Source organism: Lontra canadensis, unplaced genomic scaffold (genome assembly GCF_010015895.1).
Source record: "Lontra canadensis isolate GAN:19392208 unplaced genomic scaffold, GSC_riverotter_1.0 scaffold21, whole genome shotgun sequence".
Classification (NCBI taxonomy): domain Eukaryota; kingdom Metazoa; phylum Chordata; class Mammalia; order Carnivora; family Mustelidae; genus Lontra; species Lontra canadensis.
Genome location: NW_022631015.1, coordinates 23596753 through 23616610, shown reverse-complemented (window position 1 = coordinate 23616610; position 19858 = coordinate 23596753). Strand labels below are relative to the sequence as shown.

Genomic DNA, 19858 nt, shown 5'->3' with positions numbered 1-19858 from the left:
TGCGCCTTGGTCACCGCCTTCTTGGAGCCCTTCTTCGGGGCCGGAGCGGACTTGGCTGGCTCAGGCATGCTGAATCGCTTTCTTCTGATAGAAGAGAAAACGGAGTCCGCGCCAGGATCCTGCCTATTTGTAGGCAGTGGTATGCAAATGAGGGATCCGTTTCGCGGTCGTTGATTCGTCGGCTCGTCGTGCGGCTGCAGGCTAATGATTGGCTCCAGTTCTGCTCTCCTTTGGTCATATCCTGAAAGCAGTTATTTCCCATTCAGGGCGATTTCTTCAGTTAACCTTGTAACAAGTTCAGATCAGTTTATTAACATTTCATATTACTTTTTAAGTTTGTTTTAGAAACTAGATGTTACTTTCCCTCGTGTTTCGAATTGCCAAAGAGGCAAAGCTCAGGTCTAAGTCACGCCTACGATTTGCAAGTCCTGGCACAGCTGCTGGAAAAGCTGTATCTTTACATTTGAATCTGGGTTTTGACCTGTGAGAGAGATGGTAAAGAGGCTGTCAGCCCAACAGGAAACTCTCTAGACACACTGTTCATCAGAGAAGTTCTGAATTGAGGGAAAATGACTAAGGCCTTGATTACTGCTTGCTCAGTGATGAAGCAGGAGCTGTCCTAAGACCGGAGTGACCTCAGATAGACCCCTGAGCTAGACCCTGATGAAGCTCATCTCGAGGCTACTGGATAACCACACGCCTTACCGTTGGGCAGCGAGTTCATTACTTGAAGCCCTCAGCTCCTTGTTTATTTAAGACAGTTATTTTTTTTTTAAATACTTTATTCATCGGTGGGGGGTAATAGAGCACAAGCAGGGGGAGATATTTAAGAGTTAAATAATTAAGAGACTATTTAGAATATTGTGAGCAGGGTTAAGGGACACCACCAAGGAATGGTGGAGGACGCTGGGCTGTTACTGCTAGTTCAGAAGAGGCAAGAAAAGAGCAGGCTTTGAAGAGAGGGGTGAGTATAGGACAGAGCTGACCAACAGGAGCTCAGATGCTTAACCTACTGAGCCACCCAGAAACCTTGGGTTTTCTTAATTATATAGCCTGATAGAGCCTCACTTCGTTTGCTGGGCTGGATTCTGGAATAGCTTCATTTCCCATTGATCCTTGGTCTCCAGTTAAATTAATCTGCTCCCCCCCCCCGCCCCGCCCCCGCCGGGTACTGACTGGCTACTCACATTTTGGTCACTGAACCACCAGCAGCAAGTCATGAGGGAGCTCCACCCCAGAGCTAAAAATCAGATTGAATTTTAACCAAATCCCCAGGTAATGTGGGTGCACAGTACAGGGTGGGAAGCACTATTCTAGGGAGCTGTCCATAGGGTTGCTTGTATCTTCACCCACGTGGAGTGCCCCATAAAAAAAAGGGCATAAATGGCCATATATTATTACTAGATTCCCTTTTCTTTCCCACATTAAAAAAAAAAAAAAAAAACCACTCACCCTTTACAATTCTTTGTTTAGGATCACTTGTTATCTTAGCTTTGCCATTAATTTTATTTATTAGTTTAAATTAGCTTTATGAGTGATGGATAAATGGAAGCAAGGCAGGCAGGGACAAGAGGCCCCCGCCCAAAGAGGAAACAACCCTTAAAAGGGTTTTATACCACCCTAGAAGGAACCCTCCACCTTTTTCTGTAAGAGAGATAGGTGAGAAAAATCTTATTGGATGACAGGCACAGGAAGGGCTAATCAGATTGAAACAGCTCAGCAACCAGCCCATAAAACCCCTGGACTTAGAAACTCTGGAGCAACCACTTCGAGCCCCCTCCCATCCCGATAGCTTCACTGTCACTCAATAAACTGTGCTTTCCTGCCCACCAGTCTGTCTGGTCTACCTCTCATTCTTCAGAGTGGTGTGACCAAGGACCGTGGGCACTATCGGAGAAAAAAAATCCTGTAACACTAATACTACCTCTTTATTAATTTACCATTTGAAAATTTAATATATTTTTCATTATGGGTAAAGTTGAAAGCCACAGACTAGAGCCAACACTGTAGAGCTCATTTTAGGAGTGATGATTTTCTCAAACTTTACTCAAAAATTTCTTCCTCCCCATAAGATTGCACTCAGAAAAGGGAATCTCTTTTTGCAAATATGTGATCATTTTTAACACACTGCCTGGAAACACAAGACCTTTGTGGTCTGATTTATTTCCAATTTGGGACAAATATGAAGGGTAAAATAAGAGCAACAGGTCAGGGGGCGCCTGGGTGGCTCAGTGGGTTAAAGCCTCTGCCTTCAGCTCAGGTCATGATCCCAGGGTCCTGGGATTGAGTCCCGCATCGGGCTCTCTGCTCAGCAGGGAGCCTGCTTCCTCCTCTCTCTCTGCCTGCCTCTCTGCCTACTTGTGATCTCGCTGTCTGTCAAATAAATAAAATCTTTAAAAAAAAAAAAAAAGGAGCAACAGGTCAATAGCTCCAGACAATTTGCCCCACAAGTGTAACCATTGGGTTTATGGGATTTAAATCATGGGTCTAATGCACCAAGCCACTAAATTAAATGTGTGAACCTGAAACAAATAAACTTGGCCTCTATGATATTGAAAAGTAGTGAGGATTGGCCCGAACTGCTGTCTTCATTCCATGCCTACATGAATTTAGTGAAACACAAACAATATACAACGCAAACAAAATAACCCAAGAGTTGTGTTAAAATGATCATGATTTTGTAAGGAAAGACTTTTGGGGAAAGGATTACTGACAGGCTGAAAGGGGCTATTGCAATAGGGAAATGGTGACCATTGCATCAGATCTGCAAGCTTCTACCAGGTTAGGCAAAAGTCTAGAAAGAACCTGAGTATAGGAAGGTGGGTGGGGAAAAAAAAAAAAAAAGTGCCTTGATCAGAAAAAAGCAAATCAGAGAATCTTTTACCCTGAGGCCAGCCAGTTCTGAGGAGGGACCCTTAGGAGGCTGAGGTCAGGTCTAAGCTCAGGGGTCTGGGGAGTGGGGAAAATGTAACAGAAGTTTGGTGGACAAGTATATTGTTCTGATTAGTGAATGGGGACAAGCGGTTCAGCTAATGTTTAGGAGGCAAAGAATGGGAATTGGAGGGTCTTGTCTGGCCTTGTCATAGGTAAACAAAATTTCATCCTTGAGTGTTATCTAAGTCATAAGGGGAAAACAAGATTCCTTGCAGTTAAGTTGTTTTTGGAGCACAAAGGTTGAGGGGTATTCCTCTAATCATTGCTGTTTTCCAGGATCAAAAGTGTCCCATAAAGATCAATATTGTCAGTTACAATCAATGACATCTCATTTCAATCTTGTTGCATCTGTTATTTTAAAAAGTTCAAAACGTAAAAGTATTAGACGCATTTGGTTTTAATGTAATCTGAAACGAAATTACTGAAATATAGTAATTATGATAGAAATACAAGTTGGATAACATGAAAATTGTCCCCATAGAGCTCCTGAATCCCAATTGTTCTAAACCCCTCTAAGCAGTGAATATTTGATGATGAGGCATTACAAATCATTAATTTAAAAGGAAAGTCTACAAGTATGCTTTTAAATAAGTGGATTTCTCTGGTGGGCTCATTATCTATAAAAATTGTCTCCAGATCCAAGAACAGTGATTTTTTTTTTTTAGGTTTACATAAAATGTATCTCCAAAGTTATAGTAGATATTAACTTACATATAATATTTTTTATTTATTTTGCTATATGATTGTGGTGTCATGAAAGTTTTACAAGTTTTCCTTTGCCTTCCTCAGAAAAGCATTATGTTAGAGTTCTGGAATACATACAATGTTTTAACATTTTGTGATAAAAAAATGTGATACCACATTTTTATAATAATTTTTATAATAATGCACATTTTGTATTACACACAAAATGTCCATTAGAATGTCCTCCTCTTACTTGAGTCTGGAAAAAAAATCATGCATGGATTTAAACAATAATAATATAGAAAAAATAGGGATGAGGGGAACAGCAAGTATAGCAGTATTAATATTAAACAAATTTTAAGGCTCAACATATTAGTGGGGATAGAAAGGTACACTGTAAGGATTTTTGGTTCCAGTGTGGAAAACAAGATATTCTGGAAAGCCATCCTGAAGCAAAATAGACAAGGACTTGATAAATGGCAAACACACCCTAGAACATCATGGCCCAGATAACAAGAAACCAAGGAAAACTCCCCAGATCTCCCAGAACAATACATACCCAGGAGCTGAAGCCTGACTAACAAACACATGAGATTGGGTTCCCTGGAGGCAGATATTAAGATACTGCACTTCTGTCAATTACTGGCAGCCTCTTGGGGAAAAGAGGGTTCTAGGCCTTTTAACTGAACTGGAGACACCTAGCACAGAACCAGGGCTCTTTGAGAAAACACAGGCATACCGGCGTGGGGAGAATCTAGCAAAGATCCCTACAAAGAAAACCGGTTCCTCTCTGCAGGGGTCTGTGGAGGAGGGTAGAAGAAATTTGCCACAAAGATCTACCGCAGACCTACTCAGAGTCTAGAGTTTACACCAAAGCTTCCTAAAACTGAAGTGCTGGGGGTTTGCGCACTCTCTAGTGCCACCTGAAGGCAAACTTAAACCCCTTCAGGAGGAAGCACCTTGAACCCAAGTTTCTGTACATATAGATTTATTTTTTTATTCAGAAATTGTTTCTTGAGCACATATTATATGTCAGGAACCTCCTAGGAACTTGGGGTGTCCAAATATAGACTCATAATAAATGGGACCTAATCTAGGAGGAAAACACTTTGAAGAGTCAGCCTTCCAAACAAAAAAAAGGGCCTTAGATCCCCTCCTCTCCTTCAGCCAAAGAATTTCCTATATTGAAGTTAGCAGAGACTATAAAATATTTACTGAAAGCTTAAGGAAATAAAAATGAAATAATACAGTCAAGGAGCAAGGGACAATCAAAACCAGGTGTATTAAAACAACAACAACATGAAAGAGAACTACTAAAAGTGAAAAAAGAGCTATAGTCCCTAATAATAAAATAAAAATCCACTGATAAGATGTAACCTTTAGGGCCTTGAGGCACTGACCACATAGCCACTGTGTATGGCAGTAACTTCCAGAATCAGTAGAAGATCTTCAAATTTACAATTGTAGGGCAAGCTTTCAATATACAACTCTCAGAAATTCATATAATAACCAAGGAAAATGTTTATGGTTATAGAAGATTGAACAACAGAATGAACTAACTTCATCAATCTGTGATTCTTTTATTTAATACATAGAAAATCCCTGAATTTTTCAAAGTACACATTTAATAACTTCAAATTTTCAACACTGGCTTCAGAAAAGGTAACAATACATAGCAAAATATCAGTTTCATATATCCTGCACTCTTTTATCATAATCTAACTGAAGGGCAATAGAAAGGACTTTTTAAAGATAGTAAAAATAAAACAATCTCATACGCTTGGAAACTAAAAGCATATTTCTAAATGGATTAGAATGTACATTGTTAAAGAAAGTAGGTAATAGAAATACCAATGAATAGACCTAACCAAGGAGGCAAAAGGCCTGTACTCTGAAAACCAAGAATTACTGATGAAGGAAATGAAAGATGACACACACAAATGGAAATACACTCCATGTTCACGGATTGGAGGAATTGATATCGTTAAATCGTCCATACTACTCAAAGCAATCTACAGAGTTACTGCGATTCTTGACAAAGTACTACCAGTAGTTTTCACAGAACTAGGATAAGTAATCTTAAAATTTGTATGGAACCATAAAAGACCTCAAATAGCCAAAGCAATCTTGAGAAAGAAGAGTAAAGCTGGAAGTGTCAAAATCTCAGAGTTCAGGAAAAAACTACAAAGCTATAATAATCAAAAAAGTATGGTCTTGGTACAAAAATAGATCAAAGGAACTGGATAAAGAGCTCAGAAATAAACCAAACTCTTATGGCCAATTAATCTAAGAAAAGGAGGCAAGAATATACAATGGGGAAATGACTCTTTCTTCAATAAATGGTTCTGGGAAAACTGGAGAGCTACATACAAAAGAACAAAAGTGGACCACTTTCTTATACAATATACCAAAATAAACTCAAAATGGATTATAGACCTAAATGTGAGACCTGAAACCTTAAAGCTCTTAGAAGAAATCATAGGCAGTAATCTCTGATAATCTCTGTTTGCCATAGCAACACTTTTCTAGCCATATCTCCTGAGGCCAGGAAAACAAAAGCAAAAATAAACTATTGGGACTACATGTAAATAAAAGTCTTTTACACAGAGAGAGTAACCAACAACAAAACAAAAAGGCAACCTGCTGAATGGCAGAAGATACTTGCAAATGGTATGTCTGAAAAACTGTTAATATCCACAAAATATAAAGACTTAAACAACTCAACACCAATAATAAAAATAAGATTGAAAAATGGACAGGTGAGGTGTATAGACATTTTCTAATGAAGGGATACAAATGACCAACAGGCATGTGAGAAGATGCTCAAATCAGTAATCATCAGGGAAATACAAATTGAAACCAGAATGAGATACTGCCTTACACCTGTCAGAATGCCCAAAATAAAAAAAAAGAAATAACCAGTGTTGAAGATATGGAGAAAAATGAACCCTTATGCTCTGTTGGTGGGAATATAAATTGGTGCAGCCACTGTGAAAAACAGCATGGAGTTTCCTCAGGAACTTAAAAATAGAAATGCCATATGGTATAGCAATTTCACTACTGAGTATTTACCGAAGAAAACAAAAACAGTGACTAGAAAAGATACATACACCCTTATATTTATTTTAGCACCATTTACAATAGCAAAGATGTGGAAGCAGCATCTATGTATCCATAGATGAATGGATACAGAAGATGTGGGTGTGTGTGTATATATATATGTGTGGCGTGTGTCCATATGTAGAATGTAATATAGCCATAAAAAAGAATGATATCTTGCCATTTGTGACAATGTGATAGATGGATGGACCTAGAGGGTATTATGCTAAGTGAAATAAGCCAGACAGAGAAAGACAAATACCATATGATTTCACTTATATAAGACTCTGAACGACATAACAAGTGAACAAACAATGAAACAAACAAGCAGAAACAGACCCATAAATACAGAGAACAAACCGATGGTTGCCAGAGGGGAGAAAAATGGGGGGATGGGCAAAATGGCAAAGGGGAGGGGGAGGAACAGGTTTCCAGTTGTGGAATAGATAAATCAGGCGGCTGGAAGGTACCGCTTAGGGAATATAGCCAATGGCATTGTAATGTAATAGCTTGTATGCTGACAGATGGTGGCTACACTCATGGTAAACACAGCATAATGTATAGACTTGTCAAATCACTATGTTGTTAAAAAAGGTAAAAATAAAACAATATCAAATGCTTGGAAAATAAAAGCACACTTCTAAACACATGGATTAGAATGCATATCATGAGGGCAGTATGTAATATTTTGAGATATATATGAATGGGAATAATATATATAAAACTGTTGAATATATTTGTAGTGGTACTAAAAGGGAAATATATAATATTAAATACATATGTTAAGGAACAATAAACACTGAAGATACGTAAACTAGATATTCAACTAAAAAAGCTAGAATAGAAGTGGGAGTAGATTGAGAATCGGACTTAGAATCCTTAGAATCTGTTGTACTGTTGTGAATGATGTCTGGCTTTTTCATTTCAATTCTAGAGAGGTCATTGATCATGTATAGAAAGGTCATGAATTGTTATGTGCTGCTTATATATCCACCAACCCTGTTGAACTCTTATGAGATCTAAATATTTCTAAATTCCCATGGATTTTTACATTGACATATTATTTTTAATTTGTCAATTTTAAAATTTAAGAAGAAAGTACTAATAGAAAAACTAGGGATGATCCATAAACCAAAAGCTTGTTCTTTGAAAAACCTAATAATAGACAAGCCTCTAGCAAAACTAATTAGGAAAAAAAAAATGTCTGTGCATATGGGGATGGGGGGCAGGGGTAGAGGGAAAATTATGGGAATAAAGAAGAGAATGTCACTACCAAAAGAAATGTCACTACCATGAGAATATTATGAATAAGTTTTACAAATGAAAAAAGGATAGATTTTTTATTAAAAGATTAACAGAAAAGGATAATTTTCAAGAAAAAATACTAAGTGATGAACAAGGTGAATAAGCAAATTATGATTATAAGGAAATAGGATGGGCAATTTAAAACAAAAATCTCTTCTACACCCTTCAACCCAAATGATGCGAAGCACAGTTGGGTTTTACAGGTTTAAGTGAAATTGAAGGAATCGATAATCCCAATTTTATAAGAGCTGTTTCAGTAGGAAATGGATCTCTTACCTTTTTTCTTTTGAAAATCTATAACCTATTATCAGGACTGAACAGGAACAATACAAAAAAAAGACAGAAAATCATAGTTTTGTCTTACTTATGAACATTTATTTTAAGAAAAGCTCCATTTAAAAAGCAAGCAAATGGAATCCAGGAAGTTATATTATTTAACATATAACAGTATATCAGTATAACAGTATATCATATATTATTTAACATATAACAGTATATCATCAGTTTATTCCAAGAGTGGAGGAAAAGTTTAACATCATAAATCTGCCAGTGTAATATATTAGTAGTGTAAAACTGTGGTCATCTCCATAGATACTGAAAAACTATTTGCTAGAATAGAATAATTTTTCATCATACATGTTTTGAACAAACTAGAACAAGAGGGAGTAGATGTTTATTTTATATGGAGTAGCTACAGCGAGCATAACATATAATGGCACGATTTTCGGATTCCTGAAAAGTTAAAAAAAAAAAAAAAAGGACAAAAGTTCTGTGGTACTACCCCCATTCCACATGGCACCAGGGCCCAGATAGCACCATGAGACAAGAAGTATAAAAAGGATAGAGAAAAATTCAGCAAGGAAAAACTGTTATCTTTAGTTTTTGAAAACAATGTCATTAAAGAAAGCCACAAGACTCTATAAACAATTTGATCTAATAGATCAAATTGAGAGCACAATAAAATTGAGATCTAATAGATCAAATAGAGCACAATAGGATTGATTAGTGGATATATGATCACCACATACAATTCATAGCTTTTGTATATATTAACAATACCCTCGTTGGAAACCAAGCAGGAAAACCAGACATCATTCCCATCAGTATTTCAGAGTCTAAGGAGTCTACGTCAAAGAAAAAAAATTCCAAATCTATACGAATAAACTATAAAATGTCCTTGAAGGACATAAAACAAGATTGATTTCATTTAAGAGACAGACATACACTGTACTATGTTTATGTTTTGTGATGACGCCATACGCTAGGATGTTCATAAATTCCAGAATAAACTAAAGTTTTAATGTGAGGCCACAAAAGTGCACTGAAGTTTTGGTAACATTGTAAAATGCACATTCGTGAGCAAAAATAGTGAAGACGATTCTAAGAAAGGGAAGAAAGAAAAAAGAGAAAGAAAGAAAAGAGAGAAAAAAAGTAAAGAATGGTAGGTTTTGATTTAGGACAGGCACTTTAAGAGGGGCTAGGGTCATCTTAGGGATATAGCCTTGATCTGTTAAAACTATTTTAATATTTGTTCCAGTGTTTATAAGAGAAGAGGGCTCAGAGTAGCCTGGCTAGAGTTTGGTCTAAACTTTACCTGTTGTCACTTGAATTAATTGCGAATGTAAGGTTACCAAGAGATGTCTTTAGTATAGTGGGTTAGGGCAAGGACCCCAGGTCAAAATCAGAATCCCCCCTGCCACTTACTAACTGTATGACATGGGGGTAAGTATAAATTAAGATTGAGATGACTCCATATACATGCGGGTAATTGGGATAATAGTTCACAAGTGTGTTATGAGAATTACACGATTCACATCTGGAAAGAACTGGGAAATGTATCTGGGTATTTGCAAACAACAACAAACGAGTTTTTAAGGTAAATAAAAATAACTGGGAAGGGCAGTGTGTTACCTGCTCCCAAGGCTTCACTGTCTTTCGTGGAACTTAGGGACTTCTGACTTCTTGGACCTCTTCCTCCACTAAAATAATAACAATTAATAACATTATTAAATTACAAAAAGGATAATTTATTGACATTCTATATTAGAGCGTTTTGGTAAACGTCACAGTTTATATTTATCTTCTGACTTCGGAAGAAATTAAAAATTTGATGCGCCTCAAAAAGGACCCTGGGGCCTGTGCCCACTGTGCCGAATGGATGGAGGACTGCGTGCACCTGACCATGAAATTTAAAAAAACAAAACAAAACAGAATTACCAAGTAGGGAATTATTATCCACACACACATACATATACGCGCACACGAAATACTCTAGAAATCTGCGGACCAGGAGTACCTGGTGTGCAAGCCGGCTGCCCCGCGGACATCCCGTGAGAGTCCCTCGGCCACTACAGAAGAGGGACGGGGCCGGCTCACCCACAGCCGGACAGGAGGGACCCCGAGACACTCCTGTCCTGCTGCTCGGGCGGGTCAGCACTCGGCTCGGCGCTCTTCTCCGCGGACCGCCGAGTGTCCAGTGGCGAAGGTCCAGCCTCAGCTCCGCGAGCCCGGGTGACCAGCCTCTGCGCACCAGCAGGGGGCGCCGCGGGAACCCGACCAGCCGAAGGCGACCGGAAGCAGCCTGGAGGCGCGCGACCACGCGGGGGAGCCGGAAGGACGTAATGTGACGTAAGACTCGTTGGGGCAATGGGCGGGACGGGTGCGGAGAAACGGCCCAATGAGGGGGCGGTATGGAGGGCGTGGCCAGGAGACGGGTATGAGGGGGTGGGGCTTGCCGGGCCTCAGCACGCTTGCGCGGACGCGGAGGGTGACAGTGGCCGTTGCCAGTTGGTAGGACTCTTCAGGTCCAGTTTACACCTGAGTGTGACTGCGTTGGTGTTTGGTACTAGTATTTCAAGGAAATCCCCTCTTTTGGTTGAAATCACAGTTCTCTGGCGCGAGTCCCCGGACCGGCAGCATCAGCAGCAGCTGGGTAATAGAGTAACGCAAACAATCGGATCCTGCTAGAGATCTAGCGGGTCAGAATCCGGGAGGTGGGGCCCAGTAGTTTACAGACTACTTCAGGTGATTTGGGTGCACGCTGAAGTTTGGGACTGCTTTGAAGTATCGTGTTTCCCTTAGTTCCGATGCTGGGGGTGACTCCGCCAATGGCAGCTGAGCTAAACCAAGCTGTTTACCTTCCACAGGGCTTAGGTCTTACCCACTCAGACTTGGACGCCAGAGGATAAAGTGAAAAATAAATTGTATGTCTGGAAAGGCGAGATCTAGGAGAAGGATTGGACTCAACACTGAATGCAGAATTCTATGTCTCCAGATTTTAGTACTCATATAACATCTCCTCTACAGACGTGTGGCCCTCACTTAAGACTTCTCCATCAAAGGTACCGGTGGTAAATAACGAATTCCCAGTCGCTGGGCCTGTAAGGAAGTAAATTCTATTTTTACAATAAAAACAAAAAATAAAATGAAAAAGCCAAACACTGTTTGGGCTCCTCCACTTAGCTAAGGCTCTCCTGATGAAGCAATGTACAGCAAACCAGGATTGGATCTGGGCAGAATATTCACATTAACCAATCATTTTCAGGCAGATCACTTTTCATACTTCGTAATTTCTGTGAGCTGATTCCTTTACTGTTTGCATTCATTTTTTCTCTGCATTCATACGTCTCCCCTAACTGAAGAAATAAAGAGTTTGTTAGGTGTTTTTGCCATCAGCATTAACATTTGGTATACAAGGTAGTTTTTTTTTTTACGTGTGCTCATATAACTCTCTTTAAATGCTACCTACACTTTAGTCATCGTTTGCATGATCAGATAATGAGTCACATCATGTTTAGTCAAGAGATATTCCTGAACAAAATGATCTTTGTTCCAAAACTCCCAACTATCTTTGTTGGGGATTTAACTACTTGGTATTCGAGTAGTTCAAAGGCTCGTATTTTCCTTGAGTCTTTGACCTGAAGAGAATTGGCTACTCTAATTCTCATTTTAATTCAGCAAGAAGGAAAATGTAATAGTCGCTAACAATTGTTAAGTGATTACAAAATATCCACACCTGATTTAAGAGCTTTGCATGACTTACCGCAATCCTTAAAATAATTCTAAGATATAATATGATACTCTTTTTTTCTTATATAAATGGGGAAAGTGAGACTCAGAAAATGAGACTCAGTCTAAAGAATGGGAGGAGGAAATAATACTCAAATTCATGTCAGTTTTGCTAAGTGTAATGAAGAAGAATGAACAGAATAAGTTAAGAATGGGATAGAAGGGCGCCATCTTACTTGTGCTGGTCAGAGAGTGTCTCCCAGATGTGGTTGCGTTGTAATCCATCCACTCACCCCGACACCCAAGAAATGTGGGGAGTGTAACAGGTGTGTAACAGGTGGTACCCCCAGATAAAGCATCCCAAACGTGACGAGGTCTATCCCCTCATCTCGCCCTTTCCCTTTCAGCTTTCTCCAACTAGCATTCTCTGGCTTCTCTTGGGTCTTCAGGCTCTGTCTCTCCTTTCAGAGTAGCCATTTGCTTCTTCCGTTCTTTTTCTGAGTCTCTCTCCAATTCTCTCACCTTTATTCTTCCCCCTATGCTCCTCCGTCTTTCCTAAAAAGTAGCCATAACTTGGATGTGAGACATACTGTTTTGTACTGACAAAACACAGCTTAACCTTCATGGTTGAACTTTTAGACAAAATTCTAAAATGTTAGTCCTTCACATTTCCACAATTCCTGTTCCCTATCCATGATAGCAGGTGTCACGGTTATGAAAGGAAAAGTCACTCAAATGCTGCTGTTCAAGTAAAGCCAAGAGAGCCTTTTCCCCTGTGTAGTGCCACTTGCCCACGCCAGCAAAATGAAGGTCAGGAACTCAGAACTTCCCCTAACATGATCTCCACTTCTCCTCAGTCTTCTTTCCTGCAGCCAGGGTTTGGAAGGCAGTTGGGAGTATAAGTCAAGGAGGAGACTGCTGAAGCCGTTCATCTGAATAAAGTACAAAAAATAGCCTTCAATAAGAACACTGCGTATAAAACTTTTGGGTTCACAGTCGATCTAAATAGCCAAAACTATGGGACAGAACTATCAAAAAAAGCAGATAGTTGGAGAATTCAAGTTATGGTCAATGACAGATATCTAACTCATAAAAATGTGGATTTTCTTAGGACTATGTGTGTGGTAAAGCAGTAACGTTATCCAAAGGAAGGTGTGGCCTTTGCCCTTTGCTGGGAGGTGATGTCTGGGCCCTTGGAATGTCCTGCAGCATGAGAGTATCTGTTTAGGAAGAGGCCTTGGGCTGCATGGGAGAGTGTAATAATGTCCTTTGTGTTGGGAGCTTTGGGCCATGTGGCGTCAGGACTGCAGGCTAAAAGATTGTGCATGTGGACAGTCAACAGTCAAACATGTTTATGTGATAAAGGCCTGTGGTTGGCAATGTGTATTGTGTTGTTGTAATGTTGTGTTGCAGGAGGCATTAACACTCCCCACACCCACAAAGGAAAAGGATTACTAGAAGCTCTGAGTTGGGACCCCTTAGAGACTCTGTTCATGTGCCTCTTACCTTGGCTTATTTAAAACAAAAACAAAAACTTTTAAATTTAATTAACCTATTGTGTATTACTAGTTTCTGAGGTAGAATTTAGTGATTCATCAGTTGCATAGAACACCTAATGCTCATTCCATCAAGTGGCTGCCATAATGCCCGTCACCCAGTCACCAAATCCCCCCACCCACCGCACTCCATTTCCTAGAGTTAAGAGTCTTTTTTTTTTTTTTTTTTTTTTTTAAGATTTTATTTGTCAGAGAGACAGGGAGAGAGAGCAAGCACAGGCAGACAGAATGGCAGGCAGAGGCAGAGGGAGAAGCAGGCTCCCTGCCGAGCAAGGAGCCCAATGCGGGACTCGATCCTAGGACGCTGGGATCATGACCTGAGCCGAAGGCAGCTGCTTAACCAACTGAGCCACCCAGGCGTCCCTAGAGTTGAGTCTTTTATGGTTTGTCTTCCTCTCTGTTTTCATCTTATTTTATTTCTTTCTTCCCTTCCTCTATGTTCTGTTTCTTAAAATTCCACATAGGAGTGAAATTAGCTTGTTTTTAATCAGTATCCTTTTGATATAATAAACCCCAACCTTGACTATAATAACTTTTAGTGAATTCTGTGAGCCATCTGTGAGAATTACCAAATAGGAGGATGGTTTTGGATGTCAGACATGAGGGCAGTCTAATGGGACTGTTCCTTAACTTTTCACTATGTCACAATGATATTAGTATTACTATATTCTGTTTATTACTTACATATTTGGATGAATATTTTGCCTTAATTTAATGATTTTTGTAGTTCCCATATGAACCTAGTTCTTTTCACCTGCCAGCATATTTCCACAGAGTGATAAATACTTTTTTAGGTCTTAGTGGCTGATGATTTAAAAAAAAAAAAAAAAAAAAAAAAGCAAGCAATTAGCTTTAAGTCTCTTTGATGGTCTACAAACCTAAGGGCTCCAGAAGGTCAAGAACAACTTCATCTCTCTTTATATCTCTAGGGCCTGGCCCAGAGGCATTTGATGACTACCTCTTGAATGACTGATTTATAAGAAATATTCTGAATCATTGCCATGGTACAATTGAATAGGGAATTTTGATATGTGTCAAGGATATCCTTAAAGATCTTCATGACTAAATTATGCTCTTTAATTTCTTCTTTTAAAACATCCTTTTGCTACCTCTTAATCTGTTACCTTGCACTTTGAACATGGTAGGTTATTTTTAAGTATGACTCATTCATCAATTCAGATTCTACCTTTGAAATATATTAATTTAGCTTTAACTTCTTGTTCAACTGCAAATTTTATTAATTTATGTTTTTCCATATTGTTCATTTCTTATATTTTCATAAGCCAAAGTATTTTCTAGGGCTGTTCCTTTCTATTGTATTTATTTTCACTTTTGTTTTTTTTCTCACACCTGTCAGTTTTGTTGGACATTCCTACAAGCATCATGAATGGGAGATTTGCTGTGCAGGTAGCTGGTTAGGAGTTCTCAGATGAATTCATTCAGTTAATTCAGTATTTTCTCTAAGTACCTGCAATGTGCTGGTTTTATGTAACTGTACAGACCACTGTTTGGTCCCTTACAATCTCAGGAAAACTCCCTCAGGACATCATGTGGGAGTTTGATTGGTTTTTGTCTCTGTGGATAATGGTCAGTGTAGTCTAATTTCCTGAAATTCTTAACGAGCCACCACTTATCAAAATATTAGGTTCAGGGGCACCTGGGTGGCTCAGTGGGTTAAGCCTCTGCCTTCGGCTCACAGAAGGATCGAGCCCCACATCTGGCTCTCTGCTCACTAGGGAGCCTGCTTCCCCCCTCTCTCTGCCTGCCTCTCTGCCTACTTGTGATCTCTGTCTGTCAAATAAATAAATAAAATCTTTAAAAAAAAATAAAGAACAATCTTCCTTCCCACCCTCAAAAAAAAAGAAAAAAAAAGTGTTAGGTCCAGATGATCATACAGCTGATTTCTATCTACTCTTTAAGGCACAAGTACTGTTTACAGTCAAGTATTTAAAGCATAAAAGAGATGAAGCGGCGATGTGCACTGTGTACACAAATGTATTCCCCTTACCTTGAAAGGTGGAGCCAGGTCCCTTCTGAATATACGCCGCATTTAGGTGACTTGCTTCTAATTAATAGAAAGTGGCAGAAGTGACAGCGTGTGACATTTGAAACTAGGCCACAGAGACTGTGGCTAATCCCTCCCCCACTCTCTCTCTGATTTGTCTTTGTGGAAGAGAGTCCATTAGCCCTCCTGAGCGGTCCACGTGGCAGGGCACGGAGGTCCTACTCAGGTCCTCCTGCCAAGAGCCAGCAGGAACGTGGGTAGCACGGGAGTGAGCGACTTTGCAAGGGGACCCTCCAGACACAGTCAAGCCTTCAGGTGACTGCAGCCCATGTTTACGTCTTGACTTCAATCTCATGAGAGACCCTGGTCAGAACCTCCCAGCAAGTCACTTCTGGATTCCCGACAACCCAGAAACAAAATGAGATAATAAATGTTCGTTGATTGAAGCTGCTGAGTTTTTAGGTAGTTTGTTACACAGCAGTAGAGAATAGAGGAAGGACCACAATTAAGCTTTTGACATTATCCTAATCCTAATGACATCATGTCCATGGATGAACCCATCCATGGGTTTTCATCCAGAAAATCATCATGATTTTATTTATGAACAGAGAAGGTAAAATATCTCTGAAACACTAAAATGTGTGCATTATTTAAGATAATATTATTTATTATAATATAATATTACATATATAATATTATAATAATATTGTTTAAGATAATAATAGAACACAACCAAATAAAATTTGTCCTGGGAATGCAAATATGGAGTAACATTAGGAAATCTACCTGTACTGCATTGTAGCAGGATAAAGGAGGAAAAGCACATGATTCCATCAAATGCAACAGTTCACACAGCATTCCTAATAACTACTCTTCAAATATATTTAGAAGGAAACTAATCAACACATACAGATTACATGCTCACATTTGCACTCAGGCAAACAAGGTTTTCACAAGGCATGAACTACCAAAGCCACTTCCATGTGAAGGAAGATAAAGACAGTGATGTCTGCCAGCACACCCAACATGGCAAATAGTTTGTGATTTTAGCTAACGCAGTAACTTGATAAAAGTAATTAACAGAAATAGACATAGGAAAGAATATAAAACTTTTGATTTGCTAGTATTATGTGTAATGAAAATGAAAACAGGCCTTTAAATCATTAAATATTGATTAGAATTGACAAAGTTTAGTAATCAAATAGATATAAGGTGCATGTAAATAATCAATTTCTCAATCCCCCCCCCCAATTTATAACAGTTTTTCAGTCTGATGTCATGTGCCAGAAGCGATTAGAAAGCAGAACCTTGTGAACATCGGCCTTACATTTGTTGGGAGAATTTATGGGGCTTAGTTTACAGTGTGACAGCATATCCCCGCATTGGTTGTATGAATTTCACTCTATTTCATTTTTCATTACATGCGTAATCTGTCAGCTCTTAAAAAGTCTCAGCTATGATCTTTGAACATTCACACCAGTACCATTCTCTCTGGTTCTTTCTGATACCCTGATTAGACATATGGTAGCCAAATTTACTCCTAATTCCAGATCTTTTAAATTACTTTCACATTTTTCTCCCCGCATTTTGGATCAACTCTGCTTACAGAGTTCATGTAAATTCTTCATCTGGGGTCAATTGACTATTTGGCCTATCCAGCAAGCCTTTATTTTAATTTTCTTATGATTAATATACAGATAGATTCATTTGTAGAATTTGTGTTTGGTTCTTTCAAATCTTTTTGGAAAATTCTTTGTATTCTTAGTCCCTCAGCATATTTCAAATGTCCTTTTTTTCTTTTAATATTTATTAAAGATTTTGTTTATTTATTTGACAGAGAGAGATCACAAGTAGGCAGAAAGGCAGGCAGAGAGAGAGGAAGAAGGAAGCAGGCTCCCCTCTGAGCAGAGAGCCTGACTCGGGGCTTGATCCCAGCATGCTGGGATCATGACGTGAGCCAAAGGCAGAGGCTTAACCTACTGAGCCACCCAGGCGTCCCCCCTTTTAAAATATATTAACGTAAGCAATCTGAAGTCTGTTTCTTTTTATTCCTTTTGTTTCTAATTGTGTGCTTCTCTGATTCTTGATCAGTGTCTTGTTGAATTGTGTGTTGATTTGGGTTTTGAAGTTGCTCCTGCATGCTCTTTGTTATCTTACCTGTGGGGATTTGTTGAGACCTCCACAGAGGATATGTATTTGCATTTACCAGGTGCTCAGGGGTGTAAATCGAGCTTGGGATATCCCTAAATTAATTCTCAGGCTGGGTGTTCTGAATCTCTGTGATTTTGATGGCAGAAACAAGTGAGTTGTAGTCCAAATTCTCGGTGCCAGAATCTACCTCGCTCAGCACCCAGACTCAGGGCACACTGTTGCGATTCTCCATGGTGAGTGTGGGTATGGGCGTGTGTGTGTGTGTGTGTGTGTGTGTGTGTGTTCATTTCCAGTTCATCCTACTGTGAGGATGTAACTGGTGGAGGTTGTCAGCTACACCAGGAAAGATTTCTCATCAGTGTTCTTGGTGAACTCTGAACCATTGGTTGCTTATCTCCTGGCCTTTTCCTCTAGATCCACAGCTTCTTTCCCCAGATTTCTTTTCCCCACAATAATCCATTCCCCAGCAGCAGGAACCTTTTATGCCACAGGACCTTGTGCAGCAGTAGCGACATCCTGCCAGGGAGGGCTTCCCTTCCCTTTCTCCCTCCTCAGTCCGTGCCTCCCATGGACAGGGGGAATGAGTCCAGGGTACTGAGAAGAGGCCCTCGGTCCTGGGGTAACTATTGCCCAGTCAGTCAGACACCTTATGGGAGTGAGTAGTGGGGCTTCTCTCTCGTGACCTGGAGAGCTTTACAGCTAAATGCTGCCAGAAGACTAAATAAAACAGGACTTCCTAGGAGAGAAGCTATAGTAGGTGATGGGATTTGAAGGCCCAAGACAGGACAACTTCCCTTTCCTGTCCCTCTGTGCTCTTGGATTACAGCACAGACTCCCCCCACGCACACCACCTCCCACCTTGGCCCCCCCAGCTGAAGGGGAGCAATTGCAAAGGTCCCAGAAAAGCCTATGTAAGATTTCCGTGAAAACTCATATTGTCTTCAGCTTTTTTCAGTATTACCTATCTATAAGCTAAAAAAAAAGAAAAGCTCTGAGCAGAACAAAGTTTTCAGATGAGCAGAACGAAGTTTTCAGAGACTACCCTTTCTGCATCCGGTAAGAGAGCCTTTCCAAATCCTTGAACATCACGATTAATTTGGAGCCCCGAACACGGAAACGAGACCTCTACCCTTGGAATGGTATTTCCATTTAAAATTGACATTTAGTTTTGTGAAACTAAAGAAATAATGCCTGTACAGAACCGTTTTTGTTGTGAGCGCTTAATTTTTGGTGGGTATTGTAACTAACCGGAAAACATACTTGCTACACAGCCCTAATTGGAAATTAAAGTCCTAGCCAGATTTAAATTTAGGAGACAGCCGGAGAATAGCTCTCGGAATAAGGATTACAGCTCATTTATTGAGAGCATGCGTGGCTCTGAAAAGAGCCTTTGGGGTTGGATGACAGGACGCTTACTTGGCGGGCTCACTTGGAGCTGGTGTACTTGGTGACGGCCTTGGTGCCCTCGGACACGGCGTGCTTGGCCAGCTCCCCGGGCAGCAGCAGGCGCACGGCCGTCTGGATCTCCCTGGACGTGATGGTCGAGCGCTTGTTGTAGTGCGCCAGGCGGGACGCCTCGCCCGCGATGCGCTCGAAGATGTCGTTGACGAACGAGTTCATGATGCCCATGGCCTTGGACGAGATGCCGGTGTCGGGGTGCACCTGCTTCAGCACCTTGTACACGTACACCGAGTAGCTCTCCTTGCGGCTGCGTTTGCGCTTCTTGCCGTCCTTCTTCTGCGCCTTGGTCACCGCCTTCTTGGAGCCCTTCTTCGGGGCCGGAGCCGACTTGGTGGGCTCAGGCATCCTAGCGTCAAGTTAGAACAGTAGAACTAAGAGCTAGAAAAATAATCAGGCGCGCCAAAGCCCCGTTTATTTATAGATGCGGTATTCAAATGAGGTTAGCAAGATTTCGTTCCCGATTGGATTAATTTTAGTGTGTCGTCACAAATGCGAATGTTAAAGACACTTGCAGGTCTGGCTTTTCATTGGCTGCTTTATTACTTTGCTTCGACCCAATGAGAAGACCTAGAGTAGGCTGCCCAAAGCTACTATAAATATGCCTGCGAAGCTCTTGCATTGTAGATTTCACAGGAAACCAATGAAACTTTTGTGA

At 40.2% G+C, this 19858-nt stretch overlaps 2 protein-coding genes across 6 annotated transcripts in view; both read right to left on the bottom strand.

Annotated features, from left to right (window-relative positions):
* LOC116870034 (histone H2B type 1-M) overlaps positions 1–19725 on the bottom strand; it is a 39000-nt gene extending 19275 nt beyond the window's left edge. Inside the window, exons 1-2 of one of the 3 annotated variants that reach the window (XM_032861738.1) lie at positions 19159–19725; positions 11386–11400 (exon numbers count right to left, since the gene is read on the bottom strand). In XM_032861738.1, the coding sequence (XP_032717629.1) occupies positions 19168–19548 (381 nt within the window). In that variant the 5' untranslated portion in view covers positions 19549–19725 and the 3' untranslated portion in view covers positions 11386–11400; positions 19159–19167. Of the gene's footprint in view, positions 1–11385; positions 11401–12859; positions 12963–19158 lie in introns of those variants that run through there. The other 2 variants (XM_032861737.1, XM_032861739.1) reach the window with 2 other exon arrangements.
* The window catches only part of LOC116870028 (histone H2B type 1-A), a 384027-nt gene that overhangs the window by 19308 nt on the left and 344861 nt on the right, over positions 1–19858 (bottom strand). The window contains exon 2 of one of the 3 annotated variants that reach the window (XM_032861728.1): positions 12870–12962. The exons of the other annotated variants lie outside the window; for them this stretch is intronic. The gene's annotated coding sequence lies outside the window, so the exon portion shown is untranslated. Of the gene's footprint in view, positions 1–12869; positions 12963–19858 lie in introns of those variants that run through there. 3 annotated transcript variants of the gene reach the window in all.